This window comes from Hemiscyllium ocellatum, chromosome 11, assembly GCF_020745735.1.
Source record: "Hemiscyllium ocellatum isolate sHemOce1 chromosome 11, sHemOce1.pat.X.cur, whole genome shotgun sequence".
Lineage (NCBI taxonomy): Eukaryota > Metazoa > Chordata > Chondrichthyes > Orectolobiformes > Hemiscylliidae > Hemiscyllium > Hemiscyllium ocellatum.
The window spans coordinates 43,949,168-43,967,606 of record NC_083411.1 but is presented as its reverse complement, the minus strand read 5'-3'; the positions used below and the strand labels follow the sequence as shown (position 1 = coordinate 43,967,606).

Sequence of the window (18,439 nt, the reverse complement as noted above, 5' to 3'; positions counted from 1 at the left end):
GGAGGCCCTGGTCATGGCGGATGGAGGTGTAGAGGGATTGGATATCCATGGTGAAGGTGAGGCATTGGGTGCCGGGGAAACGGAAGTCTTGGAGGAGATGGAGGGCATGGGTGGTTCACGAACGTATGTGCGGGTTCCTGGACTAGGGGTAATAGGACAGTGTCGAGGTAGGTAGAGATGAGTTCAGTGGGGTAGGAGCATGCTGAGACAATGGGTCGGCCAGGTGGTCAGGCTTGTGGATCTTGGGAAGGAGCTAGAACCGAGCAGTGTGGGGTTCCTGGACTATGAGGTTGGAAGCTGTGGATGGGAGATCTCTTGAGGTGATGACGTTCTGTATGGTCTGGGAGATGATGGTTTGGTGATGGGGGTGAGGACATGGTCGGGGGGCAGTGGGAGGATTGGTATCTGGCGTCAGCAGTGTAGAGGTCAGTGCGACAGACTACATTACTTTGCATCAGTGTTCACTGAGGTAAAAACAATCATTCAGAATCTCACCCATTCTCTCAGGTTTGGCACACAGCCTTCCTTTATTATCTTTTAGTGGGCCAATCCTTTCTCTAGTTGCCCACTTGCTGCTTATATAAGAATAAAACGCTTTGGGATTTTCCTTAATTCTGCTCGCTAAAGCTATTTCATGACCCCTTTTGGCCCGCTTGATTCCTTGTTTAAGACTTGTCCTACTCTTCCAATATTCCTCTAGGGCACGTTCTATTCTTAGCTGCCTAGACCTTATGTATGCTTCCTTTTTCCTGTTGGGTAGTCGTACAATTTCTCCTGTCATCTATAGTTCACGAATCTTTCCCTTCCTATCCTTTGCCTTCAATGGGATATGCCTATCATGCACTGCTGTTAACCTATCTTTGAAAGCCTCCCACATCTCAAATGTGCACTTCCCTTCAAATAGCTGTGTCCAATCCACATTCCCCAGCTCCTGCCTAATTTTGATATAATTGGCCTTGGCCCAGTTTAGTACTCTTAGGTCCACTCTCATCTTTATCTATGAATATTCTAAAACTTACAGAATTGTGGTCACTGTTCCCAAAGAAATCCCCCACCGCAACTTCTACCACCTGTCCTGGCTCATTCCCCAGGACCAGGTCCAATATGGCCCCTACCCTCATTGGACTATTGACATACTGCTCTAGAAAACTCTCCTGGATGCTTCGTACAAATTCTACTCCATCCAGACCTCTGACGCTAAGTGTATCCCAGTCAATGTTGGGAAAATTAAAATCTCCCATCACCACTACCCTATTGCTTCTACATCTATTCCTAATCTGTTTACCTATTTGTTCTTCTTACCTCATGCTCACTGTTGGGAGGCCTGTAATACAGCCCCAACAATGTAACTGCATGCTTCTTATTTCTCAGCTCCACTCATAATGCCTCACTACCCAAGACCGTCATAGTGTCCCCCTTCAGCACAGCCATAATATCGTCCCTGACCAGCACTGCAACTCCACCCCCTCTTACTTCCCTCCCTGGCCTGCCTGAAGCATCTATATCTTGGAACATTTAGTTGCCAATCATCATGCCCTTCCTTCAACCAAATAATGTCATACTCCCAGGCTCCAATCCAAGCCCTAAGTTCATCTGCCTTACACACTATACTCCTTGCATTAAAGTAGATGCATTTCAGGCCACCAGTTCTTTTGTGCTCTCCTGGTCTCTGCCTATTCTTCCCTTTATTATTGTTATCTTCATAATTCTTACAGTCTCCAGTCTCCAACCTCGCTGCCTACTTGTTTTTTCTTCTGGTTCCCAGTCCTCTACCACATTAGTTTAAAACTTCCCCAACAGCAGTGGCAAAAGCTCCCCCAAGGACATTGGTTCCGGTTTGGTTCAGATGTAGACCATCCCTTTTGTAATAGCCCCACCTTCCCCAGAACTGGTCCCAAGGTCCAACAAATCTGAACCCCTCCCTCCTACACCATCTCTCAAGCCACGTGTTCATCCTGCCTATTTTTTCATTTCTACGCTGGCTAGCACGTGATACTGATAGTAATCCCAAGATCACTACCTTTGAGGTCCTTCCCTTTAACTTCTCTCCTAGCTCCCTGAATTCTTCTTTCAGGACCTCATCTCACTTTCTAATTATATCGTTGGAGCCTATATGCATCAAGGCAACTGGCTGTTCACCCTCCCTTTTTAGAATGCTCTGCAGCTGATCAGTGACCTCCCTGACCCGAGCACCTGGAAGGCAACATACCATCTGGGAGTCCCGTTTTCAGCCACAGAACCGCCTATCTACTTCCCTCACAATAGAATCCCCTATGATTATTGCGCAATGAGTCTTTTTCCCGTCCTTCTGAACAGCAGTGCCCGCCACGGTGTCATGATCTTGACAACTGTTGCCCTCCCCTGGTGAGACATCTCTCCCAACAGTACCCAAAACGGTGTATCTGTTTTGGAGGGAGATGACTGCAGGGGACACCTGCACTACCTTCCTACTCTTCTTCTGTCTTTTGGTCACCCATTCACTGTCTCCCTCAGCAATTCTAACCTGCAGTCTGACCAGTTCACTAAACGTGCTATCCACGACCTCCTCAGCATCGCGGATACTCCACAACGAGTCCATCCGCAGCTCCAGTGCTGTCATGCGGTCAAACAACAGTTGCAGCTGGACACATCTCCTGCAAGTGTAAGAGTCAGGAATGTCAGACATGTTCCTAAGCTCCCACATCAAGCAAGAGTCACATGCCACGGCTCTGAGGTCCCCTGCCATTGTAAGCTTAGCTTTATATGAACTAACCAAAACCAAACAATGCACTTAAATAAATTAAAAAGAAAGATAAGAAATAAAGCCTTAACTTACAGGGTCTTTTTCTTCTGGTTAGAGGACAGGGGTAGGAGGGAGGTACGGCACATGCAGTATCTCAGGTTTAGCCACTGCCCAATTATAAATTAAGCCCTTACCTTCCCGGCAGTCCTCGCTTCACTCCTCCTTCAGTCCTCACTGCTCTGGCAAAATGGAGGCCGGACTCCTGAGGTAAGTCTCTTTTTATGCGGGAAAACGTACCCTTCCTGGCAGCCTTCACTTCACTCCTCGCCGCTCTGACAAAATCAAGTCACCATATTACACTTTTCTTGCAATAAAGAACCCTTTCCCAGGAAATATCATTGGATTAACTTGCTGTAAATCATGTCACATTATACATGATTGGTTTTTTTCTTGTAATTAAGGCTTAAAAAAACATAAATAATGTGTAATTTTCAAATGTAATTGTGCAAATTCACCACAGAACACAGAAGCGTTAACCTCTGTGTTGCTGGATTGAATTGTGACAAGGTGCTGTAATTCAATAAACTAATGATCCTTGCTTTCGTACAGACTGCATTCCGTTGATTTTTTTTTTACCAATCTCGAACCAAGAGGCCCCTCTTCATACTGTCAGTAGGAGAACTTCACAGATTGACTCTCTTCCTTCAAGTAAGCAGCAGAGGTAAGGACCATGAATCAACCAACAAACTGAGGGGGAGTCAATGAAATGATGAGGGAGATTTTATTTACATCCGACAGTGGGTTGTGAGTGCCACTGGTAAGACCAGAATATATTGATTGTGTCAAAATGCCCAGAGGGCAGTAAGGGTCAACTTTCTCTTTGCTTTCCTCTTTTTAGGGGTCAACAATGAGGGGCAGAGTTTTAAGGTCAGGAGTAAGTTCTTTAGAGGGGATTCAAAGAAATTTCTCTTCACCTTGGAGCTGGTGGGTATCTGGAAATCACTATTCAAAAGGGTAGAGGCAAAAAGAAGCTGGAACGATCATGCCATTTAAGAACTATTTAAATGAAACACCATGGGATGCAAGATTATGGAACAAGTGCTGAAAAATAGGATTGGAATGGATAGATGCTTTAACTAGTAGAGACATAATGGACCAAAGCGACACTTTGTGCTGTATAGATTCTATAATTCTAGAACATACCACGGTTGTAAATCTTGAATCATACATGGAGCTGACCAGATAGAAATGGAAGATCTCCCGAGAAGAGATTAATGATCCAGATGGTTTTTTACAATATCAAATCATGGTTACATGGTTGCCATTAGCTGAGATTTGTTTAAATATCCATGATACACCATACTGAGATTCAAGCCTATGTACTTTGATCATTAGCCCAAGTACTGGATTACAAGTCTAATGACATTATTCAACATCACCTCCCATTCAATAGCTTTAAATTTGAGCTGCAAATTGTTTTAAAGATTGTTCTGAATCATTTCCCTCATTGCCTCTATCTCTCTCTCTCTCACTCTCTCTCCCGAAGTTTTGGCTGTGATTGAAACTCTTATTTCTAAAAACAACTTAAATTAGTTTTAAATTAGCCTTTTTATCAGCGAAACAAACAAATTGTAGTAAATTTCTTATGATGAGACATCACAGTATCTTTATCAGAATAATACTACATGCTGTTGGATATAGTGATGCAGAGTGAGGAAGCAATTAAAAATATATCAGCAACTGAACATGATTATGTCCTGAAGTTTTTTTCTGTCCTTCCCTGTGAGTCTAATTGTTATAAGGAATTAATTCCTGTTAATTTACAAGTTACAGTCAAGTTACTACATGATTACTTAATGCATTAATGATAGTCATAGAGATGGACAGCAAGGAAACAGACCTTTCGGTCCAACTTGTCCACACCGACCAGATATCCCAACCCCATCTAGTCCCACCTGCCAGCACCCGGCCCATATCTCTCCAAACCCTTCTTATTCATTTACCCATTCAAATGCCTCTTAAATGTTGCAATTGTAGCAGCCCCCACCACTTCCTCTGGCAGCTCATTCCATTCACGTATCACGCTCTGTGTGAAAAAGTTGCCCCTTTTGTCTCTTTTATATCTTTCCCCTCTCACCCTAAACCTATGCCCTCTAGTTCTGGACTCCCTCACCCCAGGAAAGAGACTTTGCCTATTTACGCTATCCATGTCCCTCATGATTTTATAAACCTCTATAAAGTCACCCCTCAGCCTCCAGCCCCAGCCTGTTCAGCCTCTCCCTGTAGCTCAAATCCTCCAAACTTGGCAACATCCTTATAAATCTTTTCTGAACCCATTCAAGTTTCACAACATCTTTCCAATAGGAAGAAGATCAGAATTGCATGCAATATTCCAACAGTGGCCTAATTACTGTCCTGTACAGCTGCAACATGACCTCCCAACTCCTGTACTCAATACTCTTGACCAAAAAAGGAAAGCATACCAAACGCCTTCTTCACTATCTTATCTACCTGTGACTCCACTTTAAAGGAGCTACGAACCTGCACTCCAAGGTCTCTTTGCTCAACAACACTCCCTAGGATCTTACCATTAAGTGTATGTCCTGCTCAGATTTACTTTCCCAAAATGCAGCACCTCATATTGATCTAAATTAAACTCCATCTGCCATTTCTCAGCTCATTGGCCCATCTGATCAAGATCCCATTGCAAACTGAGGTAACCTTTTCACTGTCAATCACACCTCCAATTTTGGTGTCATCTACAAACTTACTAACTGTACTTGTTATGCGCGAATCCAAATCATTTATATAAATGATGGAATGTAGTGGACTCAGCACTGATCATTGTGGCACTCCACTGGTCACAGGCCTCCAGTCTGAAATACAACCCTCCACCACTACCCTCTGTCTTCTACATTTGAGCCAGTTCTGTATCCAAATGGCTAGTCCTCCCCGGAGTTCCATGAGATCTAACCTTGTGAACCAATCTCCCATTGGGAAACTTGTCGAATGCCTTACTGAAGTCCATATAGATCATGTCCACTGCTGTGCCCTCATAAATCCTCTTTGTTACTTCTTCAAACAAAAACTCAATCAAGTTTTTGAGATGTGATTTCCCATGCACAAAGCCATCTCTAATCAGTCCTTGCCTTTCCAAATCTGTGTAAATCCTGTCCCTCAGGATTCCCTCCAACAACTTGCCCACCACAAACTTCAGGCTCACTGGTCTATAGTTCCCTGGCTTGTCTTTACCACCTTTCTTAAACAGTGGCACCATGTTAGCCAATCACTTCTCTAGCTTCCCACAGAATTCTAGGGTACACCTGATCAGGTCCTGGGGATTTATCCACTTATGTGTTTGAAGACATCCAGCACTTCCTCCTCTGTAAATGGACATGTTTCAAGATATCACCCTCTATTTCCCTACAGTCCTTTTCCACAGTAAATACTGATGCAAAATACTCATTCAGTATCTGCCCCATCTCCTACAGCTCCACACAAAGGCCGCCTTGCTGATCTTTGAGGGGCCCTATTCTCTCCCTAGTTACCCTTTTGCCCTTGATGTATTTGTAAAAACCCTTTGGATTCTCCTTAACTGTATTTGCCAAAGCTATCTCATGTCCCCTTTTTGCACTCTGATTTCCCTCTTAAATGTACTCCTACTGCCTTAATGCTCTTCTAAGGATTCACTCGATCTATCCTGTCCATACCTGACATATGCTTCCTTCTTTTTCTTATTCAAACCCTCAATTTCTTCCATCATCCAGCCTTTCCTTTCACCCTAACAGGAACATACTGTCTCTGGACTCTCATTCTCTCATTTCTGAAGGCTTCTCATTTTCCAGTTGTCCCTTTACCTGCGAACATCTGCCCCCAATCAGCTTTTGATAGTTCTTGCTTGATACTGACTCTGCTGCTAGTTACATATGAAATAAAATGTGTGACTATACATGTAAACATATTAAAAATAAATGGTCATGAGAAGGTTCCAAGTGTGATACAACTGGTCAAACCATTCGGTTCTAAGCAAAACAGAGTTTATTTAAACATTGTAGTTGAAACTGGAAGTAAAGGAAACTGAATTTAGAATAACTTAACTATTGAAAACTTAACTGACACGATATAATAACAATTACTGATTAACTGCTCCAATACAGTAACATCCCTTACACACACTCCATGGCAAAGAGGTCAATTCAAACACAGATTCTTACGGACAGGAGGGAACAACATCCAAAAAGATTTCAGAAGAAAGTCAGAGGAATTCTTTACTGAAGCTTGTAACTCCCCTGGACTCACATCCTGTGACTGCTGCAGCTAAAGTAAACTAGAAAATACCTGAACTGGGAGAACTGGCCACTCTCCTAATGTTAAACTAGATATTTTGGCATCTCTGCCTTTACAAACTTATTTTGTCCTTAATTTAAAAAAAACTTTTAAAAAGTGACAGCATTGTCTCACATAAATGCGCACACCAACATTATACACCCACAGAGACATGATACGCATGCACAGATATCACACAAATGCATAAACTCACATATACTAACATCATCATAATTTCCAATCTCAGTCCGCCTTCCTCCCTCACTGACAAATACCATTTTGTGTAAATGTGCATGAAGCACTTAGCCCTGACTGTGAAAGATATTCTGTAACTTTCTCCCTCTTTACCCTCTGAAATAGTTGTTGTAAACCTTTCTTGCTGCCTCTCCAATTCATTCCTTCCTAATGTAGGGAGTCACTAGCAACACAAATCGAAAAGACTCCCAAGGTCTTACATACTGTGTCTCTCTCTCTCTTTCCCCTCCCAGTTACAGGCAGTAGATTCAGCAGTAATATCTCTTCTCACTATCCAGCAATGACTACTCAGATCCAGTTGATGAAGGATAGAACTGGAAATACTTACACATTTAATACTTCACATACATGTACTCTCTGACTGAAGGGAGGTTTTTGGCTTATTGTCTGATAGTGTTTTATAGTCTTTAACTGTTTCAGTAATGATGCACTGCCCAGCATAGTGTCAAAAGTGGTGATGTTTGCTGATAATTGCACAATGGTCAGCACCATTTGCAAATCCTCAGGGGATTGAAGCAATCTTTGTTCAAATGCATCAAGAACTGGACAGTATCCAGGCTAGGGCTGATAAGTGGCAAACTATATCTGTGCTACCCAACTGCAGGCAATGACTGTCTCTAAACAGAGTGAATCTAATTATTGACCCCTTATTTTCAATGATCTAACTAAAATTGAATCCTCCATTATCAACACCTGGGTTACCATTGACCAGAAACTGAACTGGGCTAAGCACAGTGCTACAAAAGCAGTTCAGAGGCGAGGAATACTGCAGCAAGTAATGTCCTCATATCGACAAGGCATAAGACAAGAGTAATGGATTATTCCCACTTGACTGGACGTATGCAGCTCTAACAACACTCAAGAAGCTTGATACAATGTAGGACAAAGTGGACCACTGATTGGCACCACATCCACAAAGATCTACTCCAATGCTCAGGAGCAGCAGTGTATAGCATCTGAATGATGCACTGCAGGACTTCAGCAAGGCTTTCCAGACAGGGGTCAAGGCTGCAGTGTTCAATTAATACGGTCAACAGACGTGTTCAACATTGTGAAGGAAAAAGCATTGGATAGATTCTTGGTGCAGTTGGTTCCAATATAACGTGATAGTTCAATCCTCATGTGATCTCGCATTTTAAGAAAATTGTACGACAGCTGCGCTATTTGAAGCGCTGGGGCCGGAATCACATTATAGCAACAGGGAATGAAAGTTTGCCATCTACAAATAATGGTCTAAATTCTTCAATTGTGTTGAAACCAATTCGCGTTGAAGAAACATATGTTACAGCAGAACCAATTGTATTTAAAATTGACAAGGTGTTGGTCTGGATGAGGTGCACCCAAAGAGATTGAAGGAAGTGAGCGTGCAAATTGCAGCGGCACTAACCATCAACTTGCAGTCTTTGCTATACTGGGGAGTTGGCAGAAGACTGAAAGCTTGCAAATGTCATGGCCTTGTTCAAGAAAGCTGTTTGGCATAAATCAGCAATTGCTGACCATTCAGTACACAAAAAATAAAATACCTGCAGTTATGGAAAGGTAGATGAACTCAGCTCCAAATACTAACCAAAGCTGTGTTACATTATTCGCGATTACGGAGTCTTGGCTGGATAAAGGACAGGACTGGCAGCTGAATGTCCTGGGATTTAGACATTTCAAGGGTTATAGAAAGGGGTGGGGAAGTTGCTTTACTGGAAAGGAGCATTTTACAGCTGTACTGAGTGAAGGTATATCAGAGGAATCATGCAGCTAGGCAATATGGGTAGAAGTCAGGAATAGGAAAGGTGAAGTCTCAATGCTGGGGATACATTACAGGCCTCCCAACAGCCAGCTGGCGTTAGAGTAGAGAATATGTAGATAGAGTTTGGGGAGATAACTCTGTGTGTGGGAGATCGTGCCTCACAAATTTGTTCAAGTTTTTTGATGAAGTGACCAGGAAGGTAGTTGAGGACAGGGTGGTAGATGTAGTTTATAGAGATTTCAGTAAGGCCTTTGATAAGGTTCCACATGGTCGATTGCTCTGGAAGGTTAGATCTAATGGAATCCATAGAGAGTTGGCAAATTGGATAGAAAATTGTTTGATGGTAGGAAGCAGAGGGTAATAGTGGAAGGGAGCTTGTGATGAGTGTTGTGCCTCAGGGGTCAGTGCTGGGCCCATTGATGTTGGTCATCAATATCAATGAATATGGAAAAGAATGCACAAGGCAGGATTAGTAAGTTTGCTGATGATACTAAAATAGATGGTATCTTGGACAGTGAGGAAAGTTATCAGAAATTGCTACAGGACCTTAATCAGCTGGAGAAGTGGGCTAAGAATGGCAAATGGAGTCTAATATAGATAGTGTGAAGTCTTGCATTTTGAAAAATCAAATCAAGGGAGGAGTTTCATGGTGAGTGGTAGGGCCTTAAGGAGTGTAGTGGAACAGAGGGACCTTTTGGAGTTCAGGTGAACGGTTCTCTGAAAGTGGAGTCACAGGTAGACAGGGCAGTGAAGAAGGATTTTGGTGCACTGGCCTTTATCAGTCAGGGCATCGAGGATAGAGGTTGGGAAGTTATGTTGTAGTTATACAGGACGTCGGTGAGGTTGCACTTGGGAGTATTGTGTTCAGTTTTGGTCACCTTGTTAAAGGAAGGATGTTATTAAACTGGAAAGAATGCAGAAGAAATGTACAAGGGTGTTGCCAGGACTCAGTGGTCTGAGCTATAGGGAGACGTTGGACAAGCAAGGACTTTTTTCTTTAGAGTGTAGGAGACTGAAGGGGGACCTTATAGATGTGTATAAGATCATGAGAGGCCTGGATAGGGTGAATGCACTCAGTCTTTTTCACAGCGTTGGGGAATCAATAACTAAAGTTTAAGGTTAGAGGGGAAAGACTAAAAAGGGAATCCGAGGGGCAACTTATTTTTACAGAGAGTGGGACACATATGGAATGAGCTGCCAGTGGAAGTGGTTGAAGCAGGTACATTATCAACATTTAAAAGGCATTTGGACAAATATATGGATAGGAAAGGATTATGGAGTCATAGAGACGTACAGCACGGAAACAGACCCTTCAGTTCAACTCATTGATGCCAACCACATCTTGTCCTAATCTTGTCCCATTTGCCAGCATTTGGCCCATATCCCTTTAAACCCTTTCTATTCATTTACCCATCCAATTGCCTTTTAAATGCTGCAATTGTACCAGCCTCCACCACTTTCTCTGGCAGCTCATTCCATATATGCACCACTCTCTGCGTGAAAAATTTGCCCCTGAAGTCCATTTTGGGCCAAGGGCAGGGACATGTGGGAAGCGTTGGTGGATGTTTTGGTCGGCTTGGGCCAAAGGATCTGCCTCCATGCTGTAGGACTGTATGACTCTTTGTAAAAACAGCAGGGGTACTGTGGTGAGTGATTTTAATTTCCTCTGTAATAACCAGGACTCACTACATGCTAGTGGCTTGGATGGGGCTAAATTTGTAAGGACCATACAGGTGGGATTATTGAGACAATAAGTAAACAGTCCAGTAAACAGGAGTTATACTGGACCTGACTTTGGGAAATAAGCCCAGCCAAGTTATTGAAGTTTCAGTGGGGGAGCATTTTGAGAGTAATGGCCATAATATCGTGTTTTTAAGATACCCATAGATAGAGACAACAGCAGTATTTGGGTGAAGTTGTTAAATTGGAGAAAGGTGAACTCCAAAAATAGTAGACAGGAACGGAAGAATTTTGATTGCAGGCGGTTGTTTGAGGGTAAATCTCCATCAGCGTAATTCAAATGACAATTGATAAGAGTTCAGGAGTGGCACATTCCTGCAAGAATAAAGGATAGGTATAGCATGGCACTTGAATCCTGGATGGGCAGTGATGTCATGACCTTGGTCAGAAAGAAAAAGAAATCATATAAAAGGTCTAGGAGTATGGGAACTGACGAAGCCCTTGAAGTAGATAAGGAAAGTAGCAAAGAACTTCAACAAAGAATTAGAAGAGCTAAAAAGTGTCATGAAAAGTCATTAGCAAACAGGATTAAGGAGAATCCCAAGGCATTTTATACATTGACAAAAGCAAGAAGGTAGCCTTCTTGTTCTATGAAATCTGAAACAAAAACCAAAAAAGCTGGAGAAGCTCAACAGGTCTGGAAACATCTGTGGAGAGAAGGTTCTGAAAAAGGGTCACTGGCTGCAAAACATTGATTCTCCTTTCCCTCCACAGAAGCAGATAGATCCACGTAGATTCTCCAACAATTTCAGCTTTTGCTTCAGTTGACTATCAGTGATGGGAAAATATCTAGAAGCCATTATTTAGGTTACAATTAGTGATTATATGGAAACGTGAGGGTTGATTAGGAAGAGCCAGCCTGGATTTGAAAAGGGGAAATCATGTCTCACTAACTTGCTGGGGTGTTCTGAAGAAGCAGCAGAAAGGCTCCATGAAGATAATACTGTTGGTGTGTTAAACATGGATTTTCAAAAGGTTTTTGATTGCTTACATGAGTGTTGTGAAGTTATGTTATATCTTGGTATAAAAGGGTCAGTCGCAATATGGATATAAGATAGGCTGAGAGATAGGAAACAGAATGTAATGGTCGATGGATATTTTTTGAATTGGAGGAAGGTTTGTATTGGAGTTCCCCAGGCATCAGTATTGGGACCTTTGCTTTTCATGATCTCTCTCTTGATGAGCAGAGGACAATTTCAAAGTTTGCAGACGATGGAAAACTTGGAAAAGTTGCAACCTGTAAAGAGAATTGTGTGCAAGTTCAAATGGACATAAACAAATTTGGGAGAGTTGACAGATAGACGACAGATGAGGATCAACACAGAGAATAGTGAGGTGATACACTTTGGTTGGAAGAACACTGAAGAGCAACATAAAAGAGAGGGTAACATTTTAAAGTGGCTGCAGGAGCAAAGGGACCTGGGTGAATATGGACACAGATCATTGAAGGTGGAAAAGCTGGAGAAAGCAGTAAACAACACTTTCTGTATCCTGGGCGTTATTGATAGGAGCATTGAGTCCAAGAACAATGAGGTGAAGTTGAATTAGTGCAAAACATTTGTTAGACTTCCACTGGAGTAGTATGAAGAAGGTGAACAGAGCATGGAAGAGATTCACAAGAATGTTTGCAAGGAGGGGAAACTTCAGTTATGAGGATTGTTTGAGAGGTTAGAACTTTTCTCCTTGGTAAGAAGAGTGGGCGGCACGGTGGCACAGTGGTTGGCACTGCTGCCTCACAGCGACTGTAGACCCGGGTTCAATTCCCGACTCAGGCGACTGACTGTGTGGAGTTTGCACGTTCTCCCCGTGTCTGCGTGGGTTTCCTCCGGGTGCTCCGGTTTCCTCCCACAGTCCAAAGATGTGCGGGTCAGGTGAATTGGCCAAGCTAAATTGCCCGTAGTGTTAGGTAAGGGGTAAATGTAGGGGTATGGGTGGGTTGCGCTTCGGCGGGTCGGTGTGGACTTGTTGGGCCGAAGGGCCTGTTTCCACACTGTAAGTCTAATCTAAAAAAAAAGAGGAGTAAAATGAGACTGAACAGTTGTGTTTAAAATCATGACAAAGCTGGATAGTGTAGATAGGGGGAAACTGTTGCCATTCATAAGTGTCCAGAATGAAAAAAACAAATTTTCAAGAGAAGCGAGTGTGATGTGAGAAAAATATTTTTTACAAGACGAACAGGTTATACCAAAATGCAGTGCACTCTGGGGTCAATGGAGGTGGATTCAGTTGAAGCATTCAGAGAGCAGTAATCAGTTGATTGTTTCTGATCAAATAATGTGAAAAGGCAAAAAAAGAGACTTTCATTAATTCATGATGCTCCTTTGACAAAGTGCAACAGACACAATGTTCTGAATGGCTGTAACATTTCTGTGAGTTAGTCGATTGGCCCTATTGAACATAAACTATATTACAGGAGACAAAAAGAAAGGTTGGAAAGATTTCATTTTAGACATCAGAATAGAACACTACCCCTTCTTCCCAAAAATAACCTTGCCTGCTGCTAAACAAAGCAAATTATTTTTCTCTCTGCTATTTTTTAATGCACTGAACAGTTCAACTGAAGTGTTTAAAATATCATTAAAACACACCTTAAAGAAAACAGACCACCAGTCTACTTGGCATCAATTTACATACTCACAAATTAAACTCTAAAACTGAGAAACCATGTGTTGACAAGGGGAAAACAAGATTGAAATTACATTTGCCTTTAAAGTTATAAGTTGGTCTTCATACAGGTTCTTTATCTTTGAGCTCTTTAACCTTTTGGCTGTTGTGAGTGAATTGTGGCAGTCCCAGTGATTTCAGCTTTAGATTAATAAATTCTGATTGTAGTTCTTCTTCAACCTTTGACTAAAGGTGCACACAAATTTACAGAAATTATGCACAATGTGAGATATTTGTTTCTTTCCACAGAGATTAGATGGCTCAGTCTTCAAAGATTACATTTTTCAATTTGAAGGAGCTCAAAGATCTCAAGACTGCCTATGAAACACGTGGGCTAAGTGCTGTTGTGCCTCTGATACAGAAGAAGATAAATGATCTGACAAACACAGAACTGCATATTGCAGTGATGGGAGAAACAGGGTCAGGGAAATCCACCTTCATCAATGCGGTGAGAGGACTTCAGACTAGTGATGAGGGAGCAGCTAAAACTGGGCCCACAGAAACCACAATGGAGCCAACCTCATACCCACACCCCAACCTGCTGAATGTTTGTTTTTGGGATCTGCCAGGAATTGGAACACCAGAATTCCAATCTGCTAAATATGTGAAGGAAATGAACTTTGATAAATATGATTTCTTCATCATTCTGTCAGACTGTCGTTTTCGAGAAAATGATGCACGACTCGCCAAAGAAATTGAAAAGCTGGGGAAGAAATTCTACTTCATTCGATCTAAAATTGATAATGATCTTGAATCTTTTCATAAGCAAAATATACCACTTGACAAAGATAAAGAGCTGGACAAAATCAGGAATTATTGTGTCAGCAGCTTGGAAAAGCAAGGAATGCTAACACCTGTTTTTTTGATCTCAAACTTTGAAATGAACGAGTTTGACTTTCCAAAATTAAATGATGCCATCCAAAGTAATCTTGATGACATAAAGAAGCATGTTTTCTTGTTGTCCCTTCCAAACATAGCACTGAAGATAATAGAAGAGAAGAGAAAAAACCTAAAGGATCGAATCTGGATGTTGGCCACACTTTCTGGTGCAATAGGAGCTGTTCCAATTCCTGGCCTGTCCTTTGTTTGTGACATCGGGATACTGGTTACTGCAATTATAGATTTCCGTAAGTATCTGGGTCTGGATGATGTCTCCCTTCAAAGGTTGGCAAACACAACAGGCAAACCTGTCAGTCAGCTGAAAGCTGTGGTGAAAACTCCCCTAGTGGGGGAAATAAATGAACAATTTGTGAAAAGATTGTTAGCGGGCACAACCTATTTCACCATTTCAGCAATTGAGCTGAGTCTTGATTTCATACCAGTTATTGGATCCATCTTTGGAGCAGGATCGTCATTTCTCATGACCTACAAAATTTTGCATGGTGCACTGGATGATCTTACAGGGAATGCAAAGAGAGTGGTACAGGCTGCATTTGACTCTGATTTTCATTGAGTTTCGAATAAATCATTCAAATACCAGAAAGAAATTGAACCTTTTGTTTATGGTATTGTCCATATCCCAGGACATTCCAAATTGTCCCGTAGTCAATTAATTCTGTTTAAAGGGTAATCACTGATATGACTGAGAAAAACAAAGCAGTTCATTGGATTACAGTACGATCCCAGAAGAAATTGAGATAACTGGTCAACTCTTGTATTTTTACTGACTTATTTCCCAGAATGCTCAGAGACCTTCCCTGCTCTTTATCAAATAATTCCAGGGATGCTTCATATTAAAAGGAACAAGCACATTCTTTTGGAAGACACCATATCAGTATTGCTGCAGTGAGCACGACACCATGTACCTGCCAAGATCATGTGCTCAATTCCCAGGAAAAAGTTAGGATAAATTGGAAAATTGCAGCACTTCCACTCCTCATACAATTTGCTGATCTCTCAATTTTACCTTCTGGAATGTTTCTCATGTATTCCTGATTTCTGTGACCAACACACTCATTTTGGAAACATGACTGATTCCTCTGTGTAGGAATTTCCCTCCTGCCATACCAACATAGCAGAGGTTGCTGTGTATAAAACAGCGTCTACAGCTTTTGTGTTGTCTTCATGCAGATATAGTGGCTGCAATACTCTTGACTTTTCTGTCATTGAATCCCAGATGAATTTTCACTTAAAGATTTGAATATGTGTTGAACTCAGTGCCACACATATTAGTTCGACAAAAATGAACAGCTAATCCAGGAGCGACTAAGTTTCAAGTTGAAGCCTTTCCTGAATAGGATACACCATTGAAAACCAAGGAAAATAAGAAGGTCTACAGAAAAATGATGGCCAACAAATAACCCCATGAATGAGTACATTTGTGCTACATACTGACAGCCATGACGAATGTGGATTCTTTTGCACAGTTAGGACCACTTATGGCCCAAGTATACTAACAACTAGTTAATTGAGTGGTACAAATGGAGCAGTGCTGATCAAGAAAGTTAAGTGCTCATTGGAAGCAGCTCTTCCAGGACTCAGTACTCAATGTGAGTATCCTTGAGCACAGCTTGCTACCCATCACTGTCTCAGCACAGCTCCAGCTCAACATGAGGTTGACAAGGCCATCTGGCAACTGAGAACCAAAAGGTCACCAGCTCAGATGGAATCCCACCAAAATACTAAAATGCTGTAGTGAAACACCTTAGTCGCTGGCATGTGATGTAATCATGCTCATGTGGAAGAAGGTGAGCACACCTGCAGATCTGAGATGCTGTAATTGTGACCATCTTATGGAAGGAGACAAGATGGATTGTGGGAACAACATGGGGCTCTCCAGTTGTCCTCTTAGTGCTGGAGAAGGTCTGATTTGGAGTCACAATGCCAACTCTATCTATCAAGAGGCATGGTAAATATGATCACAGTGAAACAAGTTCAACTAACACTACAACCTTCAAATATGGTCTTCTTCAACCTCACAAAGGCCTGTAGCTCTGTCAACGTAGAGGGACAATGAAGCATCCTGCTCAAATTTGGCTGCTCATGGAACTTTGTTACCATTCCCCATCAGCTGCGCAACAGCATGCAGCTATGATCCTTACCAATGGATCCAGCACTTACCCAATACCTGTCACAGTGGATGAACCAAGGCTATCATCTCACCAACACTGTTCCCCATCTTTCTGATCATGACACTGCATCTCGTATCTAGAAGGCTTTCTGATGGTGTGGAGCATCTCAACAGCTTCAGCAGCAAGCCAGCCAACATGAACCACTTGCAGTCCAGTACCAAGACAACCCCACCCTCTGTCATGAAGCAGCTGCAGTGATGCATTTGGGAGCACACAGATTTAACGGCTGAGCCCTAGTCCATTGCTGATGCTGTCACAAGTTCATATGTGAGAATGAGCCATTGGTTAAACATTTGGAAGACCAAGACTTTTACTAGTCTGTCCCCAAGGTAGAGTTTGTCCAATGATTACCAACATCTATTGTGAGCAACTGGATAATATGGATCAATTCTTATGCACTGGCAACCTCCTCCCATGAGGGCAGGTATTGAAAATGAAACGTAACATTGCCCACAATGTAGCTGTCAGAGGAACAGAGTCTTTGATGACAAAAACCTCAAACCTAGCACCAAGTACTGCTACTTGCTCCTCTATCCGAGTTGGAGACATGGACACTGTACAGTAGATATTTCAAATTCCTCAGGAAATATCACAGTAATGCTTTCACAAAAAAACCCTGCAATTAATCCATAAGGATAGGTTCTCGAATAAACGTGTCCCCTCTTAAAATGCAAAACTCTCACTTGGGAAACTTTTACCCAAGATCAACCAAAGTAGAGAAGCAACATCTACAAAGGTTCAAACTGTTTCGACCATCTCTGACAGACCTAGCTGGAGGTCAGACACAAAGATTGGAAGAAGCTACTGAGCATCCTCTCCCCTTCAAACACTACCTGCCCCACCTGCAGCAGGGTGTGCAGGACCATCATCATACTGTTTAGTCAAGTCAGGACCCACAACTTCAGCATGGGAGATAGTCATCCTCAGTATCTGACTATGGAGGTGAAAATACTGGGTGTCAGATTTAGCTTAAATCTGATTCACACCAATTGCAGTCTATATTTCAAAATATATAATTGGTCCTTTTTTTTGGGATTGCTATGTTTTCCATTTCATCTGCTGTTGAAGAGCAGTGAAAACCCAAGTAAATTGCCAACGCTATGTTTGAAATTCTGAGATTTTACAAGGATCAAATAAATTAATTGGAGAAATGCTCATGGAAATTTTCGCCCCCTGCCTACATTCTTTAAAGTATCAAGCTCACTCTCATATCATCCTGTAGTACAGCCAATCGCACTGTAATGCAATTTTATAGTCAATTGCTGTAGAGATAGAGAGTGGATTATATTTAATTGACTCTATTACTGGATAATATTAGAGTATTATCCACTAATACAGAGGTGATTGCAATGTAATCTAGCTGATTAGAGGCAATTAGTTAGAGACAGACAAACTGCAGATGCTGGAATCCGAAGTAGACAGGCAGGAGGCTGGAAGAGCACAGCAAGCCAGGCAGCATCAGGAGGTGGAAAAGTCTGATGTTTCAGGGGTAACCCTTCTTCAGGAATGGAAGTGGAGGTTCGGGGAGTTGCAGATAAAGAGGTGGAGGAAGGGTTACGGATGGGAAGAGGGGTGTAGAGGTGAGGTGGTGATAGGTAAGAGGGAAGGTTATTTGACATTGGAACCCAACCTATGTCCCGACTCCCTTTCTAGCCTTGCCTCCTCCATTCCATCCCTCCAACCAACCCCTCTTTTTAGCTACCAACTGGATTCATTCCTCCTATCGAACAAACAGGTTATACCCATCACCTGTATTCACCTATCACTACTTCACCCCTCTGCCCCCCTCCCCACCCATACTCCCTCCCAACCCGCTCTTTATCTGCAACTCCCCCTTTCCCATCCCCATTCCTGAAGAAGTGTTGTTATACCTGAAACATTGGACCTCTCCACCTCCACATGCTGCCTGGGCTCACTTTG

At 42.3% G+C, this 18,439-nt stretch overlaps 1 protein-coding gene across 3 annotated transcripts in view; it reads left to right on the top strand.

The window, feature by feature from the left end:
• LOC132820432 (interferon-inducible GTPase 5-like) overlaps window positions 1-17,682 on the top strand; it is a 39,457-nt gene extending 21,775 nt beyond the window's left edge. For 2 of the 3 annotated variants that reach the window (XM_060832561.1, XM_060832560.1), the window contains 2 exons: window positions 3,332-3,443; window positions 13,698-17,682. In XM_060832561.1, the coding sequence (XP_060688544.1) occupies window positions 13,705-14,901 (1,197 nt within the window). In that variant the 5' untranslated portion in view covers window positions 3,332-3,443; window positions 13,698-13,704 and the 3' untranslated portion in view covers window positions 14,902-17,682. The remainder of the gene's footprint in view (window positions 1-3,331; window positions 3,444-13,697) is intronic. The other variant, XM_060832562.1, reaches the window with a different exon arrangement.
• Window positions 17,683-18,439: the final 757 nt, after the last annotated feature.